Raw genomic sequence first — 22,307 nt, forward strand, 5'->3', positions numbered from 1 at the left:
ATCAATGTTGCTCTTTAGAGAGGTTCTCCATCCTTTCATCAGACAGGGTGAGAATGCTAAAAATAAAAATATCCATCCCAGGAATGTATAAATAGTCTAGCTTTCCTGAATGGACAAGTAGGAGGTGCAAACACGTAAAATGCATTTGGAGTGCCATCTCAATAATGAAGCCCATGCGTTGGAGGAAGATCACTGTGGTTAAGGAGGCCACCAGCTTGTCTAAGAGACTGATTTATGGACACAACGTTTCACTTAGCATGTGTGCTGCATACAGTAAATCACAGAGCAGATAGCAGATGAAGGGGTTTTGTTGTAATCAATCAACTAATTTATAAACCAGCTAACAAGAATAAATGGAGTGTAAGGTTTCTTTTATGCCCGTCTGTTACTTAATGTAGCAGAGGTGGTTTATTTAAATGTAAATGATTGCCAGAACAAAACTTCATTACAGCGATGAAGTTCATGATAAACATACAACCTACTAATCTGTGTGTTGGTGAAGCAGCAGCAGGCGGCGGTGGTGAAAAGGACAAATAAAGAGAAATGAGGCTGGGCGGTGGGTCATTAATGTTCACTTTGAATAGAACAGAGGACCAACAAACAAAAGCTTAGTTGTGCACATCAAGACAGTGGATGCTCTCTGTTCTTCTGTAAAAGCTGCAGAGGGGCACCTAAATAAATCTAGGCTGAAACTTTTAAACCTATTTTTGAAAAGTGGTCACAAGTAAGATTTTTTTTTCAATAACTTACCTGCAAATGTTTCTTGATGTGTTTTGTTCAAAATAATTTCTCAGTAATCTTATTTTTTGTTAGCTAGAAATTAGTTTATATGTATAATGTCATCGTCTAAGCTGCAAAATAAGTATTTACTACCAGTTTTTTATCCTTGATGGGCTTTTTTTCTGTTTGGCAAACACTAAAAGCCCATTTTTAGGAGTGCCATAGTTTTATAATTTTATGTTTGAGCTCTTTGAAATGTTTGAGTCTACTGAAAGAGCTTGTTCAGTATGGTCCCCTGTGTTTAGAGCTGTATAAACACCTGTGACAGTGTCTGTATGACTATTATTATAAGCACTTTGTGAAAAGTAAAAAAAAAAAAAAATATATATATATATATATATATATATATATATATATATATATATGAAAAATACCCCATGCAGCTTGAAAAAGCAGTCTGCTCATTACTTTCCATGCATGAATCGGAATACATTTATTCTAATGTTATTCAAGACTGTTTATTTCTGTGTCTGAAAGCAGCAGTATATGACTATCTAGTAGCAAGGTTGAGTGTTTCAAAATCTCAAGGAAAGGTTTTAAAGAACACAGTAAATTGAAAGCTAACCTTATGCTTGCTACAAGATAGAATACACAATTCTGTGTAAGTGCTCTCTAAGTGTTTTTGCCCACCAATTCCATTCATGTTGAACTGGTGCTAGTGTGAGTTACGTTGCAGTTCTTCGAAATACAGACTCTGGCAACACAAACTAGTCTCCGTCTTAAATATTTTGCTGAACCTTTGTGATGTTTGTCAGTCTGTGTCTCTCTGGATGTTCCCTTTATGCATTTCCATTGTGGGGAAATTAGGCACATACTGAAGCTGCTTCTTACATCTTACTCCTGTCCCAATAGTAAAAGATGTGAATTTTAGCATCAAAACTTTAACCCACGATTGAGATTTCTCGATTAGCTTGAGTCATTGCAAAACTTATTGAAAGTTGGAGCTGCAATAAAATACTTTATATCTTCTGACTTTTAAAGTGAGAGGAACATTAAACTTTTCTTTATGCTCTGAAATTGAACATATCACTTTTAGCTGAGTATGTTTCTGTAATCCACATATCTTTGGTGTAAATCCTCTAAATGGCTGTGATGTTACACTCAGTCACCCTAGATAGTGAAAGCAGTGTGCTTTAAAAATACGTGTTTCATATAATTCAGTAAATATTTTCACCAAGATTAGCCAATTATATTGTATTTTGAGGTAAGCACCAAGAACTAAAGCAGTAATCAATAACTGACTGGGTGTTAAAGTTGCTTGCAAAACAAAAAAATATCAATTACTTATAACGTTATTTAAATTCAAGGGAAATATCTTAAATATCAACTAATATACAGCAGTTAAATCTCAGAGTAGTACATGTTTTACAGACATGCAAGAGCTGCACCTCTGAGCATTTTTTATATATATTTAAAAAAAAATTGTGGCAGAATTATTTTATTATTTGTTGTTTCTGGGTATAACAAGAACCTCCTTTGAATACCCTGAAGAGCCACTTCTCACCGCTGCAATCCATTAGGAGACGTCTGCAGAACCATGATTACAAAGTGTATCACCATTAATTTGATTGGCTGATTGTATTTATTTTGAAAATCTAAATGGGGCTTAAATTGTAGCACAGAATCAATTGCTAACTCTAATGTAGAATTATGTGCTCTCCTCACAACCCTGAACACTTCTGCTACAAAGACTAACATTACAGCGGAATCCATTAGCTCCTATAGTGTTGCAGTATTAGATATTCACTCAAGCTAACAGAGTCCCATCAAAATTACTGCAGAATACAAATTGCACACAGCAAAAGCTACTTGTACCATAATAACAATCCTTATACTGAAGGTCAGTGGTTTCCTCCCATCTGGCTGCAATTAATTTTTTCAATTTTCTCCTCCTCTTCTTCAGTTTTTCTGCTGAGTCACAGCTCGACATTTTTGTTGCATTCTCCATGTCGACACTTTGTTTTCCCCTCTCACGCAGCGTACATGGCTCTCCTCACTCACGTCCTCTTTGGGGTTTTTTTTCTGTCTGTTGCATGAATTTTTCTCTTTTTCACCTCAGCTGTCTTTGAATCTCTTCAGACATCTCATTCTTTGTCAGGATTTCAATGTATTGCTCTTCTTATTCATCATTCCCACAAGCAAAATGAGATTTGGTGACTGACAACCCAGCATATTAATGATCTGACGAACATTGCTTCAACCTCAGTCTTAGTATCAGTAGAGATTAGGAAGACGACTGCTACAGACGACGTTCATTCGGTTACTCCTCACTGTGTTCTGTTGCATCAGGCTTTAAATAATTAGCTTTAAAGGTAAAACTAGAGGGAGGTCTTCTCAAAGCTTTTGATTCTCACTCTGCCACCATGAGTCTTCATTCTTTGAGAACCATATTGATATTTTTTTTATGAGACTTGTAAATGTGTGGGTCGGCTCACCAAGGTGCTTTCCTTTGTGTTTTCTTTTTAGCTTTTCAGAAATAAAGCGGTGGAGCTGGGAGAAAAGCTGCTACCTGCCTTTAATACGCCAACAGGGATCCCCAGAGGAGTCATCAACCTGGGAAGGTGAGTTTCAGCATCCGTCTTCACCTCCTACTGCCCTTCATCTTCAACAAGCCACTAGGAAAACTAGCATCAGTCAGGGCCTGAGTCTATTCATGAAAAATGTAGTTAATAGAGAAAGACAAGGTTTGATACAAGTGAAAAACCACATTTTAAATTCTACAGGTGCATCTCAACCTAGAGTATTACTGAACCTAGAGAACCATGGGTTAAAGTTTTTATTTCTGGTAATTTTGATGATCATGTCTTATAGCTCGAGGAGGGGAGAAAAGCCAAAAATTGTGATCTAGTGCAGAACTACTTCAGCAATCGCATGCATAAATAAAATAAGGAAAAAGTGATCCCAACAAATCTTGATTAAAAAGGCATCTGGTAAAAATGCTCCCTAAGTACCAAGTACTGAACTAATTAGGGAAAATAACTTGTAGTGACAATGCCTAATGTTTAATGTATATTCACCAAACCTCTGGATGGCAGAACATTTCCAACAGATAGAAGATTACATTGGAAAATGAAGTTGGTGTATAAAACCAAAAGTCCCACCAAATACAGATATGTCTGCTTTAGAGAAGTAATTAAAGGTGAATGAGTGGCTGGAATTGTACACAAGCAAGAATATGGTTACTTGATATTATATTCATGTAGGGGAAAAAAAGCATGGTGAAGTAAAACTTCACCTAGAAGTTGTTGGGTTTTTTTTTACTCAAGTTAATGCTACTAAGTAAATGCAATTAGTTAATACCCAGCTCCACTTACAGCTAATGATCAACTAAAATTCAGCTTCCCAGAAAATTTTAATATTAGGTAGGACCAGTAGATTATGTTCACTCACTTGACTCGTTTGTATGAATTACTGCATCATTGTGGTGTGACATGCGATGATCCCCCACTGCTTCCACTGAAGTGTTACAGAAGTCTGAGAAGTTTTAATAGGGGGCTTTATCTTGTCTACATTATTGGGTCTGCTGTCTGTAATATTTCTCTTGACGATACTCAATAGATTCTTTATGGGCACTAACACACCAGCATATGACGGGTTTCCTCAAATTATCACCAACTGTGGAAGCTTCACACTTGCCCTCAAGTAACTTTGGTTCTGTTTCTCTTTCTTCAGACTCTGGGATCTTAATTTCTAAATTAAAAGTCAAATTAACTGTTGGCCTTTAAACCACTAAGCAAAATTATTATCCCCTTAGCCCAAGAGGGATGCTTTTGACATGGTCTCTGGTTTAGGAGTGGCTTAACAAATGGAGTACAACAACCACTGACCATGTTCTGGAAATGTCTCAGTGCAGTAGCTCTTGAAAGCACCGACTCCACCTGCACTCCAAACCTCAGGAACATTTACCAAACTCTTGATTGGACGATATTGTCTTCTAGACTTTTTTCTTCCATATTACTTTCCCTTATAATGCTTTTATTCATCACTGAACAGACAGCTTCTCTAGGAGGCAATTTATATTATTTGTAGCTGTTTAGTCATGCAGTAAAAGTTACTTTTTTATCTTGTGTAATATTTTTACTTTCTAAGAATATTAATTTTTGAATTTCAATATATGTAAACCATTGTCATCAAGATTAATAGAAGTAAACATCTGGAATATATCAATGTGTGTAATAAGTCTTTATTACACCTTATTACTTATTCATTGAGATGCACTTGAAGACGGTTCGATTCATTAAGCGTCAGAAGGGCCATAAAGGAAAAAAACATATCAATTCTAATCTGCATAATGGTGACATGATTTCATATTCACATCTTAAAAAATACACAAAGACTTCACTGCAGACTGAGTTTAATAACAGATGACAGATGGTTGACAATTATGTTTATATGTTATTTGGTTGATTCTTTGAATTATATTAGCATGTTTTTAGGGCCGCTGTTGATTTTTAATCTGTTCCAAGTCATTGCTTTTCTAATCTCAACCTTTATTGACACAGTGTTAACGCCACGGTCACGCAGAACAACTCCAAGCTGTTTACTTTGCATCTTTTGCTGTCTGAGTTTAGGATGTTTTGTACCACGGTGGAGATGTTGCTATTTTCACAGTAAAACTGAAATCAGATAAAGAAGAAAGTTATAAGAAAGAAAAATGATAAAGCAGTAAGGGTTGATACCAACACCTTTTTTTTTTGCTGTGAAATCAAATTATGATTGTTAGCTTGTACTCTTGCAGTGTGATTATTCTGCTGCAATTTTACCATGCATGAGCACAAGGCAAAATTTGCGACATAATGTTTCCTTTGAGATTTCATCTAAAATCCTCCATAATGGTTGATTGAATTATCTCTTTTTGACTCCTTTGTAAATCCCACAGTTGTTAGTCGTTCTCCTCTCATCTCCTAATCTTATCTTCGTATAAGACACTTCCTGGCACCTCTGTCATCCACCTGCTTCCAATTACACTAGCAGCCAAACTGGGCAGCTGCTGGCAGATTTAATTACCTTATTCTCCAGTTAATTTCAGAGACATCACCAACATGTGCTGATGGCACAGATGGACAGGAAGAACCATGCTGGTTATTCACACAAAAACAAACCAAAGTGAGCACATGCGTATAAGTTTCTACAGATGCATCCACATTGTTTTGTAGAACCGTATACAAAGACCTCAGTTATACAGGGAGTGTTTCTTATGTGTTTTGAATGAAATAGAATAAACCTGTTTTATCCCTCAACTAGGGGATTCACTTTGCTGCGGCAGCAAACAGACGAAACCCAACAAGAATAAGAAGTTCAGAGGGAAGAATACGGGCACACAGCAAAAAGGAGCTATGGAGCAAATATAAAAATAGGAAATATGAATTCAAACATAGGACCAGCTTCTGCTGTGCAGCCTGTTGTTGTAGATTATTATTACTTTTTTTATTTCACATGTTGAGCTAAAATTAAAATGTTTCATATTAGTGCAAGCTAACTTTATGTACGCGGATTTTAAACTAAGCCATGAGAAATGTTAATGATGCTGGATTCATGTTGGTAAACAGAACCAAGATCTTAGAATGACGTGACATCGGACTGCTAGTGGTAAACTAGATTAAGGTTAGTAACCAGGCTACCCGTTATTATTAATATGAGCAAATGTGACACCTTTCTCTCCATGTCATGCATTCAGAAATTAAAGCAACATGTTCAAAACCAGACAAATTGTACTGTGTGCCACTGTATTATGTTTCAAACCATCAGAAATACAAAGAACAGCTTTCGCCTGCAATTGTTTTATGTGCAATAATTTTGGACATTGAACTCAAATTGGAAACCAGTTCCCCACCCTCCAAAAAAAAAAAAGGCTAGGAACAAATGTTTTGGTGCATAAAACATTGATCGATCATGTTGAAATTCCCTCATTTTCTTTTACATACAAAACAACTGTTTCTGTCACAACAAGAAAAAAAATGGATATGTTTAAATCACAATGGGCCGATCAGATCCCTGAGAAAATTGAAAATCAGTTTCAGCCAGGAATGGCTTAAACTGCATCTAGATTTACCATTCTACACTTGCTAAATCCAAATTAGGTAATGTTTTATTTATATTTTTAGCCTTTATCATTCATTAAAGAAGTCTCAGAAAATGTTTTAGCTGGTTTAGGTAAAATGAATCGGTTATTTTCTCAGCTCCTTACGCATAGCATTATATGGCTCGTCTCCACAATAAACTAAAATTGTATTCTGGATACCTATTAAAACAACTTGCATTCCTTAAAGAGTGTAAAAAGATTGATGGATTTGTGGCTGTGATGCACGTTGTTCTGCAAACAGCACCTGTTGTTCTGCACCTCTGTGTAGATTCTCTGATTGATTCCTCATAAACAAGGAATCACAGATGACTTGAGCCAGCACGACTAATGATACAGCATACAAAGCTTTAATGGGTGCATTCATCAAAGCACAGAGTCACACGCCTGCCTTTGCCCTGGTTTTTTTCTTCCATATATCCTCGCTCCCCCCCAACAATCCAGCTCATTTCATTACATGTTATCTGATATTCTTAACAAGATGTTCCTGTAGTCCACTCTGCCTTCACTAATCATTTCTGACTGAATCATTTACATAAATTTAGATTTTCAAAGTGATGCTACTGGTAACATTTTTCATTTACTGCATGTCTTTTCATCATTTCTTGGCCAATCTTTAAAAACTTAAATTATGAGTTTCAAATTCACTTTATTAAACTTTATATTAATCGCTACCAGCATATGTTAAGTTATGCTTCAGGGATTTAAAATTAGTTTATTTTTTAGGCAATAGTAATTCAGAATGTTTTGCATGTCTAAAAAATATATCAGGTGTAAAATTAGTTTTAACGATCAGACAATATAAAAAATTCACTGATTTGTGTTCTGCTTAAAACCTGCAGTTTATCACAATATAAAACCAGGTGCTTGGCCTTCATAATAATTAGTTTCTGGTACTGAATGAAGCATCACAAATCATCCACTAAGTAAAGCACTATTTTTTTCCCTCTATTCTAAAATTATAATTTTATGTAGCCCCAATTTACAACAAACATGAAGTAGATGCATTTTATGAGACAAATGCATCCAACAAATATCCAGAGACGTAATCACATTAATTCAGTGAAATCCTGTACATACAGAGGAGGCGTGTTTGTTGATCTTGATGTTGAACCTGAATTTGTCTGAGGCCTTAGTTGTTCAAAAGTCTCAATACTTTACACTCATCTTGTCTGAATCTTTTCTCTGTTGCAGCGGCACGAGTTGGAGCTGGGGATGGGCTTCGGCTGGCAGCAGCATCTTGGCCGAGTTCGGGACCCTTCACCTTGAATTTGTGCATCTGACAGAGCTGTCAAACAACCCAGTCTTCAAAGAGAAGGTACATACGACTCAATATACCAAACATTTTATTATGTTTCAAGTTATTTGCTTAACTATAAGCTGATGCAGTATTACAATCTTTACAGACTGCATTTGTTGTTTTTAATTTACGAGTAAATTTCTGTAAATTAGAATAAAATTGAAAGGTGAATATATTTCAGGAAAATTTAAAAAAGTACTCGCCTGCAAAGACCAGCCCATTGTTCTACACTTTGCTTCATAAGGAGACGGCTATTGAGATACAATTGCTTGATGGAAGAGAGGACTCTGTTCAAGTTTTAAACAATTGGCACCAAAGCGTATATACATACAAAATTACTTATTTGAAGTTGTCAGTTTCCTCTAGACTCTTGGGCCATGAAAACTTTGTGAACTCATGCTTTAGAAAAAAAAAAGAGAGAGAGATATGAGAGAAGGACTTTAACCAATAAGCAATAGTCTAGTCTCTTCTTTCTTTAATCCAGGTAGCATGCTCCTGACATTGACTCTGGTTTAGGAGCGACTTAACACTAGGAAGCAACAGCTGTAGCGTACACCTTGTGAATCTCCCCCAACTCTTGGGCTTTGCTTCACTGACCTCCCAAAGTTTCTGGCACTATGAATAGCAAACTTCTTTAAGCAACAAGCTTTTGTGGCTTTACGTACCTTTGCAGTGGAACTTGTTTTGTCGTTTATCTTGTGTGATAATTTCTGGAGAGCCAGATTTCTTAATTAGCTATGAGCTTGGTGGAAGAAATGGAGATAAATGCTAGAAATATACCACTATGTGTTTCGCTTTCCGAAACTGCCACACTGCCTAAATCTGAGGACTTATTATTGCAGGTGATGAGCATCAGGAAGCTCCTGAACAAAATTGAAAAACCTCACGGCCTGTATCCGAACTTCCTCAGTCCGGTCAGCGGCAACTGGGTTCAGCGTAAGTGTATATGTGATATTTAATGTTGTAAACATTAATAAATATGTTCTTATGTAATTTTCTGTAATGATGTTTCTAATTTTGAGATTAACAACCTTCTAAATAGCTTTAACAAATCTTAAAGGCAAACTAATTTCTGAGATTTTATGACAAGCTCTTCTGAAGGTTTTGCAACCTCCGGTGTGTATCTCATAGTGTTGATCAGAATTACAAGAAAGTGTGATCCCTGATCACACCATTTACCTTTTCTCACTCCTTTGTCTGAATTTCACACATCTGACAGTAAGTCGCCTTTTATGTCAAAAGCGTTTTTCGGTGCTCGTCTGTCATTCACCCATCGGCCTGCTTCTTTTCATTTTAAATGTCACTCTCAAAGTGGAGTAGCAGTGACGATGAGACGACCATAGCTCTGGGTTATTGGAATAATAATAAATTCAATTACTTCGTAAAAATAGATCTTTCCAATTTACCTGAGAGGAAGTGGGGGTGGGGAAGATCAAGGCGATGACGCTGGGAGGAAAAAGGTGCTAATCTGTATGATTACAGCAGCTAATTGTTGCGGAGGAGCATGCAGGGAAGCTGAACAGTACAGGAGAAGGAAAAATAAGCTCTGGCTCCCCTCGTTTGTCTGTGTCAAGGACAGACACAGCGGCACAGAGATAACCTTGTGAAGGAGTCTGCAGAGGTATTTGTGTTTGAATGGAGCATGAAAGAATAGATAAAGACTCCTATGGTATCATATCCTTTAATATTTTATTGAATGTTGACATAGAACAGCAAGAGGAGCAAGAACAGCTAATTGATTTTGGTTTCTGTCTCCTTTCGGAAAATTGACGCGTTGAATATTTTAAGGTTTTTGTTTGGAGAAAACTAATTTGAAACATAGGTGGCAGGAGTGTATACGATTCAGCACACTATGAATTAATCATGAAAGCTAAATATAACTACTGAGACTTACATACATTCAAACTGATTACTTTTTAGTAATACTATGATTAAACCAAAATAAACTTAGCTAAATTAGACAGTTAAATTTTCACCGTAAAGTGAAAATTATTCTTTACTTGTATAGAGAAATACGGTCCAATGTTTGTTTTGTAAGATTGGAACATTTTTTATATAAGACTTGTTTGTAAAGCTGCAATTTTTTCCCTCCTTTATTTTCTTTAGACCATGTTTCCATTGGTGGCCTTGGAGACAGTTTTTATGAGTATCTGATAAAATCCTACCTGATGTCAGACAAGACCGACGAGGAAGCAAAGAAGATGTACTACAGTGCACTAGAGGTTTGAAAAATGTTATCTTGTAATAGACACACAGAGATCTGCTCGTTTTTATATTATATATAGTTCAGTGTACAAATTAGCTCACGGGGTACTTTTTTTGCAAAGCTTAATAGCTGCTATTAGAAAGTTTCTCAAACTCCTAACCACTTTGTATTGGTGGTATTAGGGTAAAACTAACCATTTTAGTGAAATGTTAAGTGTTCAACTCATTGATAGTTTATGTATTTCTAATGTTTGTGCTAAACAAAGGTAGGATGTTGTCTCAACAAGTCAAAATGCAACACAAAAAGTACAGGAAGTACTCCTACCTGAGAACATTGTCTCATAAACACCTTCTACATCCTGGGCGACATAACTGATAAAACAGAGCATGTTTGTGCTGAAGAGGAGGTAAACTGAATTTTGTGGTTGATTTCTGGCCAGTTCTTGTAAATGTTTAACCTGCTGTTACCAATTTTACCTGATTCCAATTTCCCTTGAAGAGCTATAAAAAGAGATAAAAACAGATATTAATTTTTTTTCCTAGCATTTCCACCATGACCAGTCATCAGTTATTAATATCAAGGAAAATATGCATAATACAAAATATGTGAGAGTGCAATATATCACCAGATGTATAAAGGTTTTACTTTTTAAAAATGGAGACAAAATGATGAGAGTTGTTTGCAACAAGCACTAATAAAACAGCAGTCTTCTTGTGTATGCTCAAGTAAAATGCATCCCTATTTTCTGGGAGTGTTTGGAAACTTCCAAAACAATCCCAACTTTTCCCAGTCATAAATGTTTTGACTTGATATTAGATCAAAATGATGAAACCGTACATTTTGATCCTTTCGTATTGCTTTCTGAACTATCCACTCTCTCACAGCCTAAATAAGCCACAAAATATCTTGACGTATTGTAAACCGATTTTCTATTTTAAATACTCAGTTAATAGATGATAACTGAGTGTTCTTTTCATTAGTGGTGCCTAGACATGTTCGTTTCACCCAGCAGACAAAAATTTAGTTAAAGAAAAAAAACATTGTCCATGGTCAACTAATTTGGAAATCACATTAATCTAGTTAACACAGGATTTTGGTTTTTCAGTTTTAATCAGTGCCCAAAACACCAACAAGAAAAACAAAATGTTGTTATACCCACCAAAACAACAATGAGAGTGTTTCTTAGCTGAAGCTAACCCAAAAATTCTGCTTTTGAGTTTTCCAGGCTAAATACTGGATATAACATCTTAAAATGGTTCCAGTCAACGACAGGGATCTTCAAGATAGTCAGTTATTATTAATAACAACCAGTGAAAGCAAAGTAAAACATTTGGCCAATATGCAGTATCAAGTAATCTACAGTAGGCTCATGGTGGGTACTGGCTGAAATTATCAGAGTAAATAGAAAATACCTTTGGGCTCCACATTTAGCGCAGAAAGACAAAAAAAGAGAGGACAATAAACATGTTCTGGGTGACAGATCTTAAAACCTCACAAAAAGAGTAATAAAATCTTTGCCTATTCAGTAAGATAACTTCAAGCTTCTATTAAGACTTCCTCATTTATCATCAAAGGGTCAAGCGAAAGGCTGAACCACTAATTACGGATTCTCCTTCTTAATTGTGACTTGGTATTTATTGGCCATAGACCACAGTGGTGTTAAATATCAGCTGCAGGTTTATTCAGAAATCTTAGGGTGAGGGCAAAGCACAGCTAATTACCTTAGGCATTCAAATAAAAGTGGACTGCTAATTAAAACAGTGTGGAATGAGAAAACATTTTCCAATTATGCTCTGCAATGATTACCACTAACAACTTCTAATTAGTGTAGAAATTATTAGCCTAAACCCTGAGGAAAATATACTTTCTTAAAACAGGATATCTGTAATTTTTGGTTCCATATATTAATGTATTTTCCATTTCCAGAACTACATATTTGTTACAGCATTCTTATCATGTACAACATGCAACAGTTTTGCAATTATGAAACTGGGCTTGCTATCAATTAATTATATGGAGACAAAACATTCTGGAGATGATATTTAAATTTAAGTTTTCTCTTTCCAGGAGCTTCTTTAACTTAAGTTATTGCATTGTTCCCCAAAATGATAAACCTGTATTTAGCCTCAACTTGAGCTGCTGGTTAGTCAACTTTGTAAAGAGACTTGCAAAAAAATCCTCATATTGTCTGCTTTAGTAAACTTACAGACTGAAAAGCAACAGCTGGGGGAAAAACAATGTTTTAAACAAAATAATTTATTTTCTATAGATCGGTAAAATATAATGTTAATAATTAATGTTCTTCATTTCTGGTAGAACTCTGAAATCTATCTATTGGTGAACAAGTGAGGATTCATTTAGTAATTCCTTCCTATCGTCATGGATTCAAAGATCTAATCTATATAAAACAAAAGCCTGCAGCATGTCCGTTCTCTCCCTCTAGCTTGGTTTATTGACACCTTAACATCAATAAGGATTTAGACACAGTTTCTTCATGTTTATCTGATGCACGGCTGTAAAACCAGTAAATTACTTTTAGTTCTACAAGGTTGTTTTACACACACCTTTGCTGTTTTGTTTAAACATCTGTATCGACTTTTGGGTGATTACCAAACTAATTATTAGTGTTTGGCTGCCGTTTATATTTTATCACTGCAAGTAACATTTTATTTTCAATCGTAGAATCGATAGAAAGTACTCAGGTGAATATCAGCTCCTTCCGTGAACCTATTAAAAAAAAAAAGCAGATGTGAGATCTGAAGGTTGCTGATTAGGATTGAGTAGAATCTGCAGCAAGGTTTCTCATTTCATAGCCAGCACTCTGAAAGATTAAAATATTATTCCTTTCTGTTTGGTACTGCAGGCGATTGAAGCTAACCTGGTCCAGAAGTCCCCAGGTGGCCTCACCTACATGGCAGAGTGGAGGGGGGGCATCCTGGACCACAAGATGGGTCACCTGGCCTGCTTCTCTGGGGGCATGATTGGCATCGGCGCTGATGATGGAGCACCAGAAAAGAGGCAGCACTACCTTGACCTCGCTGCTGAGATCACTCACACATGCCATGAGAGCTACACTCGCTCAAGTAAGTAGACGTGTCGGGGTGTCACCATTGAGAAAAGATCTGCACGTACAGGTGCAGTTCAGTAAATTGGAATTTTTTTTAACTTGATTTTTTAAATAATTCAAAACCTGGCATTTATGTTAAATCATAAAGCAGAATGCGATACATTTCAGGCCTTTATTTCTGATGATTATGGCTTGCAGCAAATAAACATTTTTTTTTAATACATAGATTGTTATGGCCTATATAGTTATGCTAAAGACTAATAAGTCTGTGATGCTACTGCCATCTCTAGTGCTAGTGGTAGCACTGGCATTAGCATGAACACATGCTAAAGCTATCCATCTATAGTTATATTACAAAGATCAATTCCCTATTCTATGATATTCTTCTTCCTTGAGATGCACCTGTGTGAAAAAGTTGGGAAGAAGCCATATTTTAAAGTTTCTTCATACTTTATTTCCTTCATTTTCATGGGTTTTACCTTCTACCAGACTTTGCTCCATTATTTACCATCAGTTTGTCAGGTTAGAAGAGCTAATTAGCTACATATTGGTTTTTTTCTTATCTTACTTTGGTAAATATTAAAAAATATATATATTCTCCGAAAACACAGTTTACCCTGGTACAGTGTGGAAGAGAATATTCTTAATAAAAGGTTTTGTCCAGTCTAACTCCTCAAATCCTATGAAGGAGCTTTTATATCATACATATGATATGCAATATTAATTTACCAGAACCCATAATTTCTAGATTTTATTAGTACTTTTATTTTACAAAATCTGTCTTGTTAGGAGAGGTTAATGTGGAAATTGGTAAGAAAACGAGTTTAGAAAAGCAATGCTGGAAATTAAAAGGGCCTCAGGCTTTTTAATTTTTATCCTCAATGAAATGAAGAAGCTCTCTGTGTGGCTGCACCTCAGGAGATAGAAAAAAGGTCACGTCTAAAATGGAGCAAATTACTTTTTTTTTTTTTATGTCTCACCGCAGAAGTATAGCCTTGGTGTTTGAAATAAAAATCCCAGTTGTGTATTTGAGGAAGTAGAAAAAAGCCAATTAATTGAGACGGAGAGTAAACTTTATTTTTAAAAAAACTTCCATTTGGTCAGGATGAAAATGAAAACAAGAAAAATAATTATGTATACCATCTGATTTTTAAAGTATTGTTTTATCTCTTCCCTGGCATCTGTTCTACTTTTGGCAAACATTTTAAGCTTTTCCTCCCCACTGTTAGGTTTAATGAATTCATCTTCTACTTTTGCTACAGCAATGAGCTAATTTAACTCATCATATAACAGTTTCTATGATACACTTTGAATACTTTTGATGTTCAGATCCAAAAGGCTTCTCCAGCTTTCCCTTTCATGATCATCCACCAGGTTCTCTTACTGGGCTCTGGTGGTGCTTAGCATCTTTTGGATTAGCAGACAGCATCAAAGAGAGAAGAGAGATTTGAATTTGTGCAGAGTGGCTGACATGCATCTGTGTTCAAACTCTGATACCATGAAGGCTTACTGCTGCTCCTCTAAATCTCTGTCAGCTTCGCAACTCACGACTGACAGGCAAAAACCAGCAAAGAGAGGGAAAGATTATCGATCTCAGAGAGAAGGTTTCAATAAACATAGAGCGCTTTATTGGTAAGAGGACCTAGTGCGAAAATGAACATAAAACCCAACTTCTCATTCTTGGTTGGAAATATTAATGATGGTTTATATTAAAGCTTTTAAATGCATCACAAAATGTGTCAGCACTGATTGATTCAGCCTTGACCTTTTCAGAGGAAATGTTGGCGTCAAGTAGCAGTTATTACGATCAACTAAATGACTTAAACACAGCCACTTCATGTTACTAAGCCACAACTGTCTGAAGCTCAGACTTGTTTTTAAAAATATGGATTTTAAAAGTGTTTCCAGCTGAACCATTGTCTTGAGAATTTTCAAGTATGCGTAATGCAAAGTTGTGAGCTTCTTTTGATATGTGCTTGATTCTGATAAGATTTCAAAACATACAAAATTGCTTTACATAAATTAAGGTTAATAGCAAATTGTGAGACACTGATAATGTTCTTAGAGTTTTGTTTTTTTTAAAGATTAATCTAATCTAAGCAACACAATAAAACTTCTTTAATACACTTTTAAAGTGAAAAAAAAAATCTTATGAGGTGAAGGATAACAGTGATATACATTTCCATCTCTATGCATATCAAACTTGTCTAGCAGTTTTACACATTCATAACACAAGGTGATACTGTATATTTCCAGCACTTGTTAAATTAGGTGATTATGGCTTACCGTAATGAAAATATGAGGTATTGTCAAGAGGAAGACACTAGACACAGCAATGCAAATGTGATGAAAACCGCTTAAAGCAAACTGGGGTTCCTTAACGCGTCAGCAGAGCATCCGTGCTCTGTCTCAAAGATCCAGGTATTCATGCAGAAGAAGTCCCAGCCAAATATTCAGTAAACATTACATAGACATTCATGATAAAGGCTGATATTTCTATATTAAAAATGCTTTTTATTGGTTCTATCTAAAGGTGTACATTAATCAAGATTAATGTAAATACATACATTAATAAACGTCTGTGTAAATTAAATCTATGGAATGTGTATTTCCCTTATCATTGTTAAAATTTAAGATGGTATGCATCACATATACACAGTCTATGGCTGTCCTCACCTGGGCCATTTCCTTCACTCTCTGCTCCCTCCATTATCTGCACAACCGTCAAAAAAAGGTCACCAGAGCCACAGAAACCTAAAAAAAATAAAAAAAGCATACTTTAAAAGCCATGGTGAAACTTTTCAGAAAAATACTTTTTACAGTGTTGCAATAATGTAGTTGGAAGTGAGCAAGTGGAGGAGGATATCAGCATGTTGTTAAAAGGAAACGGTGAAATACAGCAGCAGCTTGAAAGGCAGACCAGATCAGCGTCTGCAGCAGTAACCAACCACTAAAAAACATTAGCAACTTTAACTTTAGAAAAATGAACTTTGTTACAATAAATACAGAACACTTTTATTGTGATTAAATGTATATTCACAAATATCTAATACATTTAGCAAAGACATCTTCCAGGTGATGTTTGTTTGGATCAGCCCGTCATGGTTAAAGCGGGAATTCAGCCAAAAGTGCAGGTTTATTTTTGATCTACCTCCTATCTATTGTCATAAACCATAGATGGTAAAAAGGAATGAGGTCCTTAATAAATACAGCTAAAATTAGCTTCTTCTGAAATGAGGCTGGATTGATAATTAGGCATAAGATAAGGAGCACAGGGTGCCTTAGATTAGAGTTGCCACTCTTCCGCATCGGAAAAGACAGTTGATGGGATTTTGCCATCTGGTGCACTCACCTTCAAGACGTGTGTCTAGAAATGCAGACCTGAGTGTATGAAGTAATATCTGGCACAATACCTCAATGCTGTTGATGCATGTTTTTTAGGAAAGATGAGAAAAATCTGTTGTGCCTGGAGTAATAAAATAAATAAAAAAATCACCTTAGCTTGGGGTGAACTTGCAAACCATGCGCAGAAAGATTGCAGCTAAGATTGCTGTGAGTTTTATATTTGTCAGTATTCAAATACATACAGTCGAGGTAGCAAAGCCATTTGAGGACATTCATGCTTAAATATAGACATACACCTCTGTGTTATGAACAAAATGACTGTAGGTATTTAGTCCATCTCTGCAAAATATAGCTCAAATTGGAGCTGTGTTCTTTCAAGTATTTGTTTAGAAGAAGTCCTTTGTTGAGCTTCAACAGCTAAATAACACATATTAATTTCTAGGAAAAAAAAACAAAAAAAAAAACATGTTTAGAATTAAATTGTCCCAAGCTCCACTGGCAGGTTGTAGTAGATTTCTGAATTACAAAGTTTTGCTTTCTACCAGCCTAAATTGTCATCTTGGGAATCATTAGTAGACCTAACAAAGATTCTCAGGCCTGTACAGAATTAGTAAATTAAAATCAAAATCAATAACACAGGAGAAATCGGAGTCAATAAAATGTATTTTACAAGCCGAAGAACTGAGTGTTCTACTTACAACACACACAAAAAAAAAACATAGATGTATCGGATCATTAAAAGTACTCCCTTTTTTTGCCATTTCTATTCCTTCAAAATATGCCTTTTGTGATTAACTTTTATTCTTTAGTATGTTTTTAAATTAATTTAAAATTCTAATTTATTATTTTTCCAGCATTCAGCAGGTTCTGTTTTCCTTTAGTACCTGTTGATATTTTGACCTAAACATAATTTTTCTCAGAAAAACACTGAACCACTAATTGCTTTGATGTTTGCTTTTGATGCATGCACACCATAATGAGCCAGCTGATTAGAAACCTGAGTACTGCCTCTGACTCAGACTTTTCGTTTCTCACAGATTCAGTCTGAATGCAGCAATTTGCAGACATTTTGTGATCGCTGTACCTGCCATATTTAAACAGAGAACAATTTTGTAACAAACAGCATCTGTGAGGGTTTATTTGTTTTTAAACTGAACATTTGGTGCACTCAGGAATCTTTCAAATTATACAAATTTCAACTCTAATGTCCCTGAGCCAATAGGGGAAAAAAAACAAAACATGATTGATCTTGATTTTTGACAAAAATAACACTAAGGATCACATGAAAAAAGAAGAAAAAAAAACCTTTGTGCAAAGAAATATCTCTTGTCTGATCTCCGTTTCTGTCTCTTTCAGCCACCAGACTGGGACCTGAGGCCTTCAGATTCGACAGTGGAGCTGAAGCTACAGCTACTAGACTGAGTGACAGATATTACATCCTACGACCAGAAGTCATCGAGAGTTACATGTACATGTGGAGATTGACCCACGACCCCAAATACAGAGACTGGGGATGGGAGGCTGTAGAGGTAAGACCAGTAAATTAGAATTAAAACCGTTTAATGACCAGGATTTGTAATTATTATTGTTATTATCATCATCACATTCTTCTGGAATGTGATGGTTCTCTTGCTGGACATCTCTGGTATTTATTTTGAATAAATGTAGTTATGACTTGTAGCAATGCAACAAACTTAATTGTAGGAATAGCTGAAAACATCACAGATGAGCTCTGTTTATACAAAGATATTACACACAGATGGAATCCATGTTTTGAATTACAACTGGGTTTATTCCTCATGCTCAAAATTGAATTGAAAAACACACCTCTGACCGGTGCTACACACTAGTAATTTCATTTTATTTTTAATTGGGGGGATGGAACAGAGTGCAATTTTTTTATCTGTACTGCTGTCTTATTGGTGGACCTGCATTATCATTTCCACGGTTCTCCTCGCTTATTATGTCAAGCCCTTTCAACACCCTAATTTATCATCCAGCAGCTTTTTTCATATTGTGTGGCACTATACATTAGGTAGTAGAGCAGACAGTTCTGCCACCAAGAAATGAAAGCTGTGCAGGAATCACCATTATTAATGTGGCAATAGGCAGGACATTAACTGCGGAAAACCGTAGCACGCTGTCGTGAGAGTTAGCATTAATTTAGCTCACACAAGAAGAGGAAAGATCAGGCTGACGAGTTTGACAGGGCTATAATTATCAGGCACAAAGGTTGAAAGCGGTGTGCAACACTTCTGCTCAGGAACATCAAGCATTAACACGTCAGGGTCTTTGTTAATTAGCACGTATAAGCAAGCCCTCTGTAGCAGGGATAATAATGAGCTAATCCGCTTGGCTAGCCCAGCTGCTCTCATCTCACCCTTGTCAGATTTGGCATTACTTGGACCTTAGTTGTGTTGCTGGCTTGGTGCTCATCATGTTTTATCCTTGATTTGATTTTTTTTTTTTTAATACGTGTGAATACCGTTATTGACCTAAGGATTTAAATTTTATTTCAAGTAACATCAGTGGAATGAAGCATGTCTTACTCTTGCAGTGAAGGCTTTACACAGTGAAAAATGTCTAGGTAATTTAGTCATTTAATGTGACCGACCAACATAACATAGCACCCAATAGTGAAATAAACAAGGATGCATAATTTTCTACGTGTTTGTACAAACAGAAGAACTGAAAAATGTGTTATAGATTTGGACCCAGCCCTTTTTAATCCCCAAATGATATATAGTGCTACCAATTGCCTTCTGTAGTCATAAACCTGTGCATTATTTCATGTAGGCATAAATGCAGCAGAAATTAAACATTTTGGGCTTTGTGAAGGAAAACTAATCACTGCTGTAAAAGTTGGAGCAAGACTGCAAAAGTCCTATGACTGGGCTGGAAGTTCACCTTCCAGTAGAGCAAAATAACTGGAGCATACAGACAAAGCTTTGACTGAATAGCTGAGCCCAAGACTTGAAAATTGATTTTCACAGACACTCTAGTCATTCTGACTGACTTTGAGCTATCTGGTAAAGAACAGGAAAAAATGTGTTCCTAGATGTGAAGCTGATGTGATGTGAAGCAAGGAAGCTGGATCCAGACACCCAGCAAACTTTTTATTTTAAAGATTTATTTTTGTTTCAACTTCATGACAACCTTGTGTTGGTATTCCACATAAAAATTGTAATAACATCAATAGAGGTTTCTGGTTGTGGTGTGAATGCCTTTGCAAGGCACTATAGAGATCAGAGTTTGGTCTTGTCATTTACCTGTTCCTTCCTGCCTTTTGTTAGGCTCTGGAGCAGCACTGCAGAGTGGAGTCTGGCTTCTCTGGGATCCGTGATGTTTACGCCCTGACAGCCAGCCACGACAACATGCAGCAGAGCTTCTTCCTGTCAGAGACACTTAAGTAAGTCTCGCTTGCTTTTTAACTTCCCATTGCTGGGAGGAAGGTTATTGTAAGATCTGCTTGCACCACCTTTCATCTGCATGAAAGTAATACAGGGTCAGATCCTGAACACTGGGGATTCATCTCTACTTCTTATCTGGTCTGCCTAAGAAGCACGATCGTGCTTTGAATGAAACAGTCACAATGTCTGCTTCAGAGGTTAATCTAACTTTTAATCAGATACTTTTTACCCATCAAGGAAGGTTTAGTTTCAGCTGTTCTTATACTCCAGGCATTAAGGTACACAAACCAGTCAGTCTACACCAGCATGTAGATGACAAAAGCTTATCCTTCTAAAGAGAGGGGCAGTGCGAATCTTTCAGGTTAGTAGTCGCCAGAGCACCACTGCCTTTACTCTGCTACACTGCTCCTAACATGCTCCTTTGAAAGTGAAGTGACTTATCTAGATTAAGAAGAAATCACAAATGATGAATAATTGATGTTTTCCAAGTAAGGGCAAAGCATTGCAGCTCGTCAGCTGGGAGGGAGGTTTTTAAACGTGGTCAACATTGAGAGAATATTCAGCCGTGAAGATGAGACAGAGCCGCTGCAACAAGAGCTTTTTCTTCACATCATGGAATAAGTGGGGCATATTAGTTAAAGAATGACAAACCAGTGCATCAGGTTTCATGAGACTACATTACAAACCACTTAAGCCAACCATGAATTTTCTAGTCACTGGTTTTTGTCATTAGTTACTTATTCCTTTTTTTTTTTTTTTTTTTTTGCTAATTCACACCCAGATATGGTACATTTCTTTACATCAGGTTATTCTGTGTTGGTTGAGCATGTTTTAAAACCCTTTTTCATTTTGCAAAGCTAGCTATCTTTTTCCCTTAAATCATCATTTACTCAGGTTATTGTTCTCTGACATTAATATAGTTTGATTTTAAAAATATTAAAGTGTCAATCAAAAAAGAAGGAAGCCCAGCTCTGTTTGGGGTATTGTGTTTAAAATGCAACTGTTTTTCTTGTTTGTTCAGGTATCTTTACCTGCTTTTCTCTGACGATGACCTCCTCTCCCTGGAAGACTGGGTCTTTAACACCGAAGCCCATCCGCTGCCCATCATCCGTAAAAGCTGTCTGCAGGATGAAGCAACAGAGGAAAAAACTGTCTCTGAATAACACCACTCAACGACTGAGACGGTTACGGACAAATCTGCACAGTTCATGTGCACACAGCCACATTGCAAACACCAATTCAGTGCAGATTCAGGGTCTTTTAAGGAGTGAGTGGTTGACTCTCAGTTCCTTTCCAGAAAAGGATGTTGTCGTTTTATGCTGTGATTGTATATCCTTTCGCCGGGGTTCCTTCCTCCTGGCACTTCTTTTTTGCGGACAATCAAAACAAACATGACTTTCATGAAGAGATACCTTTTTCTTTCCTTCTTTCCTCTGTGAGGAAACCACTATAACTTACAGACCCAAATGTATGGGAGAAGGTTTGAACTATGGGCCATACTGTCAGAGAGCTACAGAACCACTTGAGTTTTGCTCATCATTTTAGTTTACCTTTAGTGATGATGTTTTCCCTTTAGGCTTATTTCTGGTTTTCCTTCGTGAACATGTTGCCCAAAGGGTTTTCTTTTTTTTTGCATTTCTATTCCCATCTTTTAAAGTCAAGTGTGTTGTTGAAATTTAAAGAAAGGAGGAACTATCTGATGGGAGTTAAATAATGTACAGATAAACACAAAATGTGACTCAAATCCACCTCGAAACTAATGTTGATGTCATGTTTCTTACCGAAACAAGGTTGAATGAATTTTTTAAAGGACAGAGATGTCAGGAAAGAGGCTTTGTCTTATGCATCCAGGGACCACATTTAAAAAAAAAAAATATGTTTCCTGTCTATGCTCTGGTAATTTTATTTTCAACAGAACGTTTGCTCAGCCTTTCACAATAAAATGGAGCACTCTCCATTTGTTCACTGTAAAAATAAAGCATCAAGAAAAAGAAAAAAAGACATCTGACCTGTTAGCCAGCTTCGGATGTCTGTTCTGTTGGGAGTTTTTTTTGCCTTCACGTACATCCATAGCGATGTTGCAGGCTTTTCGGCTGCAGAGACGAGCTTTTACTTTCCAT

General features: G+C 36.3%; 1 protein-coding gene and 1 long non-coding RNA gene across 2 annotated transcripts in view; one reads left to right on the forward strand and one right to left on the reverse strand.

Annotated features, from left to right (window-relative positions):
• LOC103139292 (mannosyl-oligosaccharide 1,2-alpha-mannosidase IA) overlaps positions 1–22,074 on the forward strand; it is a 193,518-nt gene extending 171,444 nt beyond the window's left edge. Inside the window, exons 5-12 of the mRNA XM_007553836.2 lie at positions 3,247–3,341; positions 8,054–8,177; positions 9,002–9,095; positions 10,266–10,381; positions 13,229–13,448; positions 18,134–18,306; positions 20,071–20,186; positions 21,209–22,074. Coding sequence (XP_007553898.1) covers positions 3,247–3,341; positions 8,054–8,177; positions 9,002–9,095; positions 10,266–10,381; positions 13,229–13,448; positions 18,134–18,306; positions 20,071–20,186; positions 21,209–21,350 — 1,080 coding nt within the window. The 3' untranslated portion in view covers positions 21,351–22,074. The remainder of the gene's footprint in view (positions 1–3,246; positions 3,342–8,053; positions 8,178–9,001; positions 9,096–10,265; positions 10,382–13,228; positions 13,449–18,133; positions 18,307–20,070; positions 20,187–21,208) is intronic.
• Positions 14,391–21,307, reverse strand: LOC103139291 (uncharacterized). The gene is made up of 3 exons (XR_476391.2): positions 21,219–21,307; positions 20,047–20,169; positions 14,391–16,186 (listed from the first exon to the last, which is right to left on the reverse strand). It is a non-coding gene; the product is annotated as an uncharacterized LOC103139291 (long non-coding RNA).
• Positions 22,075–22,307: the final 233 nt, after the last annotated feature.

This window comes from Poecilia formosa, unplaced genomic scaffold (genome assembly GCF_000485575.1).
Source record: "Poecilia formosa unplaced genomic scaffold, Poecilia_formosa-5.1.2 Scaffold59, whole genome shotgun sequence".
In the NCBI taxonomy this organism is placed as follows: Eukaryota; Metazoa; Chordata; class Actinopteri; order Cyprinodontiformes; family Poeciliidae; genus Poecilia; species Poecilia formosa.